We start from the raw sequence: 5000 nt of genomic DNA on the forward strand, positions 1-5000 counted from the left end.
CTCTCTACTTCTCTCACTCACTCACTTTCTCTCTGCCTCTGTCTCCATCTCCCTCTTTATATCTCTCTCTCTCTATCTTTCTCTCTCTCTCTCTCTCTCTCTGTAGATCGCGTGTCCGATCTTCGCCGGCCTCCTGCACTTCTTCTTCCTGGCTGCGTTCTCGTGGATGTGCCTGGAAGGCGTGCAGCTCTACCTGATGCTGGTGGAGGTGTTCGAGAGCGAGTATTCCCGAAAGAAGTACTACTACCTGTGCGGCTACTGCTTCCCGGCGCTGGTGGTGGGCATCTCGGCGGCCATCGACTACCGCAGCTACGGGACCAAGAAAGCGTACGTGTGAATCAGTCCATTTGCGGGCGACGCCGCGGCGGCCATGGCCCTCTCTGAAAAGCGCTTGGCGTTGATGAGCGTTAAGTCGTTCGTAAAGCCATTTGGGGCGGCGTGTCCCTCTGAGAGCTGAAACGGATCTGCGCTGTTCATCTGCAGCGTCCCCCGTGGGAAATACGCCTGATTTATTTCCAATATCAAACCGTATAGATTTCAAAAAAGCCCGTTTTTATCCGTGCTATTTCTGGCCGCCGAGTGATGTGAGGTCGCGTTGGGAAAAAGAAAAAATACCGCGAGCCATGATGGATTGTTTTTTTATTCGTTTCCAGGTCAAATGATTTATTTTTGAAAAATGTATTTTTTACCGTATAGTACGTATAGAGGATTAAAGCAGACCAATCTTCCATAAATCAATACCTATATAAGTTCATAACATTTGATTTTCACATGTATTTTCATTTTTCCCGACTTCATTTAATCCCGAGGTCATCTGTCAATCAACACTAGTGGGTGGGGTTAACTATTAGCGTTGGTTTATTGAAAACTAGTGAATCCATCCTTTGCTATCCAAATTGTAGCACCGTTAGCTAGCATCAGCTAATCAGTACAAAGTCTGTACAATTAACAGACGAGCAGAGAGCATTATAGTTAGCACGATGCTAGTAGCAGACGTAAAGTGTCGCAGCTCATTGATACAGGCGAGTTTAGAACGCTTCACGTTGTTAGCTAGCTTTATTATGAATGTTAGCTAGCTAATATTACTGTCGCACAGGTCTATCGTTAAACATCTTTCATTCTTCCTTAAACCAATACAAAATGGCTGGTAAGTGTGTGTGTGTGTATGTATATATATATATATATATGACATAATTCGTAGTAAAATCTGTTTTTTCGAGAACGGAATTTTTGAGATTTGCATTTCGTATTTTTATAGACAAATCGAAAAAAGAGACGCTGTGAAAAATGCAAATTTATTCAATAAATCACAGAAAAAGAACAAGAATTATATTCACTGCGACGTGTGTATCATTTAAATATGCGGAATCATTACTGAGATACTTTTTTGTCAGCTTACGAGCTCCAATCCCACCACAGCTACCATCCTGCGGAGAATTAGACGCCGTCACGAGTCGGCCCGTAATTAAAAACCAGAGCTCGGCTTTTATTAGTTCTTTATTGCCTTTGTTTTGGACACCGCGACAGAAACGGCACGGTGACGATAACGATTTCAGATAAAAGGACGGCATCATTTCGAGCACTTTAGCGATCAATAACGCTCCTCATTTCAGAAACAAATCTGCTGTTGGCTGTGATTAATTATTTTGTGTAAGGAGAACTGGATTATGAGTGTTAGTGCTGTATGATTGATGACAGAGCAGGGGATGATGATGTGTGTGTGTGTGTGTGTGTGTGTGTGTGTGTGTAGGTGCTGGTTGCGGGTTGATAACTACTTCGTGTGGAGCTTCATCGGCCCCGTGTCCTTCATCATCATGGTATTTGTTCTCTCTCAGCTTCACCTTTCTGGAAAGCTTTGGTCAGATCACAAACCGACCTCTCGACTTTCACACGGCTTTTTCATTCTTCTAATACGGATTTGGAAAACAAAAGGTGCTTGATTAAACACAATAACAAACTTGTTAAACCCTGGATAAAGTATAATGGACACCGATCTTCCCGTATGGGTGACTCCACAATTGTGGTGACATTTAGCCCTTGTAATTTATTATTTATTTATTTCAACAACAACAACAACAACAACAAAATGACAAAAACTAATTAAAAAAATGTTCCCAAACATTTCTGACAACACAATAGTTTTTTTTTTTAGCATGGAATTACCAAATACACATAACTAGCATCCATGCTAACAGTGTTGACGTTCTAATGATTTGCTCAAAATGTATTGTTTTAATCAACGATTTACTTTCAAAAGTCAGTCAATGACGCAATATCGCTGAAAAAGAAAAAAAGAACGACGGAACGTACTCTTCTTCTTCTCAGGAAATCTGTACGATGCAGCTTCCTGCTGAACGTGTGATTTGTGCGATGTTCCACATATTTCGCATATATAACAGACGACTCGTGGAAAAGGTCGTTTCTAGCCTCAGGGATTCACGTTAATGCAAAAAATATATTTTTGAAGTATTTTAATGATAAGTGCTGTAGATTTTGCAGGTTTTATGAAGTGTTTAAAATGTCATGTATCGTCGCTGACATGTTCGTAACTGTAGTATGAGTGGGACACAAATGACACCGCAGTTGTGTATGTTCTGTATAAGCTCTGACCTTTGTTTGACCTCCAGCTGAACCTGGTGTTCCTGATGGTCACCCTTCACAAGATGGTTCGCAACTCGTCCGCCCTCAAACCCGACTCCAGCCGTCTGGACAACATCAAGTAAGGCCAGCGCTGAATTAGGAAAGGAGTGTTTGATATATATCACGTATATATTGCCAATATTTTGCTTTATGAATAGCCCTAGTTGTAATTATGACCTTAATACGGGCAAAATGGGCGTGGTCAGATTTATTTTGGCAAACCAGGCTTGGTCATCGTAATACGTAAAATGGGTGTGGTCGTCGTGATACGGCAAACTGGGCGTGGTCATTGTAATATAGCAGACTAGGTTTGGTCATACTAATATGGAAAATGGGCGTGGTCATTGTAATATAGCAAACTAGGTTTGGTCATACTAATACGGAAGATGGGCGTGGTCATTGTAATATAGCAAACCAGGCTTTGTCATCCTAATACCGAAAATGGGCGTGGTCATTTTAATCTAGCAAACCAGGCGTGGTCATCTTAATATGGCAAAATGGGCGTGGTCATTGTAATATAGCAAACCAGGCTTTGTCATCCTAATACCGAAAGTGGGCGCGGTCATTTTAATCTAGCAAACCAGGCGTGGTCATCTTAATATGGCAAAATGGGCGTGGTCATTGTAATATAGCAATCCAGGCTTTGTCATCCTGATACCGGAAATGGGCGTGGTCATTGTAATCTAGCAAACCAGGCTTGGTCATCGTAATATGTAAAATGGGTGTGGTCGTCGTAATACGGCAAACTGGGCGTGGTCATTGTAATATAGCAAACTAGGTTTGGTCATACTAATACGGAAAATGGGCGTGGTCATTGTAATATAGCAAACCAGGCTTGGTCATCTTAATACGGCAAAATGGGCGTGGTCATTGTAATATAGCAAACCAGGTTTGGTCATCCTAATACGGCAAAATGGGCGTAGCCGGTCCTGTCACATTATTTGCTCGGTCTTGCTAGCCACAGGAATGACCGCTGTTTCTTCCAGGTCCTGGGCTCTCGGGGCCGTCACTCTGCTCTTCCTCCTCGGCCTCACCTGGGCTTTCGGCCTTCTCTTCATCAACGAGAAAACGGTCATCATGGCGTACCTGTTCACCACCTTCAACGCCTTCCAGGGCATGTTCATCTTCATCTTCCACTGCGCCCTGCAGAAAAAGGTGCGTGTGTGTGCACGTGTGCACGTGTGCGTGTGCGCTCCGGCGTCACGATGGGCAGTCGGTAAGACGTGTACGGAATTTCACTAACTAATCATGGTCAAATCAAGAAGTTATGTCACTCATCACTATTCACAGCACCTTAGTTAACTTTTTAAAATCATCTCTAATTAATTATGTTGTTATCCAAGGGGAAATATACTGGTACTAAAGTAGCCTTCAACACCAAGAGTACTGAAACAGATAGACGGATGGATTTTATTTGAATAAAATTGGGAACAGAAGTGACATGATGAAAGCCTATTCGATTTCTAACGTGTGAGATCGGAAATTATACCAGAAATAGTAGTGTATAGAAGAAGCGTTTATTTGTCACGTAGACATTACAGCACAGTGAAATTCTTTCTTCACATACACCAGCATGTCAGGAAGCTGGGGTCAGAGCGCAGGGTCAGACATGATACAGCGCCCCCTGGAGCAGAGAGGGTTAAAGGCCTTGCTCAGGGGCCTGACAGTGGCAGCTTGGCGATGCTGGGGCTTGAACCCCCGACCTTCCGATCACTAACCCAGAGCCTGTGTTATTTGTTATTTTGTGATAATGACATTGAAAATGACATACAGTGGATATAAAAAGTCTACACACCCCTGTTAATGCTTTTGTTATGTAACAAAATTAAATATATGAAACCAAGATAAATCATGTCCGAACGATTTTCCACCCTCAATGGAATTAAATGAAAAACAATCAGAATCTTTTTTGGGGAAATATCGGAAAAATACATAAAAACTTACAATAATCTAGTTGCACCAATATGCACTCCCCGAAACTAATTCTTTGTGGAAGCACCTTTTGATATTATTACACCACTCAAGCTTTTCGGGTAAGATGGGAATATTTTCCCACTCTTTCGAAATGCCGCCACCACCATGCTGTAGTGATGTGGGCGTCTGTGGATCAGGTGGTAGAGCGGGTTGTCCGGTAATCGCAGGGTTGGCGGTCCGATTCCCGGCCCACGTGACTCCACATGCCGAACTGTCCTCGGGCGAGACACTGAACCCCGAGTTGCTCCCGACGAGAGAGATGAGAACCAGTGTTTATAGAACGCTTTATAGAACGGCTAAGGTTAAAAAAAAAAAAAGCGCTATATAAGTGCAGACCATTTACCATTTAGATCAGGGGTGTCCGATCTGATCCGGGAAGGGCCGGT

At 42.9% G+C, this 5000-nt stretch overlaps 1 protein-coding gene across 1 annotated transcript in view; it reads left to right on the plus strand.

The window, feature by feature from the left end:
* The window catches only part of adgrl1a (adhesion G protein-coupled receptor L1a), a 133465-nt gene that overhangs the window by 117851 nt on the left and 10614 nt on the right, over positions 1-5000 (plus strand). Inside the window, exons 16-19 of the mRNA XM_053613494.1 lie at positions 107-327; positions 1751-1817; positions 2628-2719; positions 3627-3795. Of these exons, the coding sequence (XP_053469469.1) occupies positions 107-327; positions 1751-1817; positions 2628-2719; positions 3627-3795 (549 nt within the window). The remainder of the gene's footprint in view (positions 1-106; positions 328-1750; positions 1818-2627; positions 2720-3626; positions 3796-5000) is intronic.

The sequence above is a fragment of the Ictalurus furcatus genome, chromosome 24, assembly GCF_023375685.1.
Source record: "Ictalurus furcatus strain D&B chromosome 24, Billie_1.0, whole genome shotgun sequence".
Taxonomy (NCBI): Eukaryota; Metazoa; Chordata; class Actinopteri; order Siluriformes; family Ictaluridae; genus Ictalurus; species Ictalurus furcatus.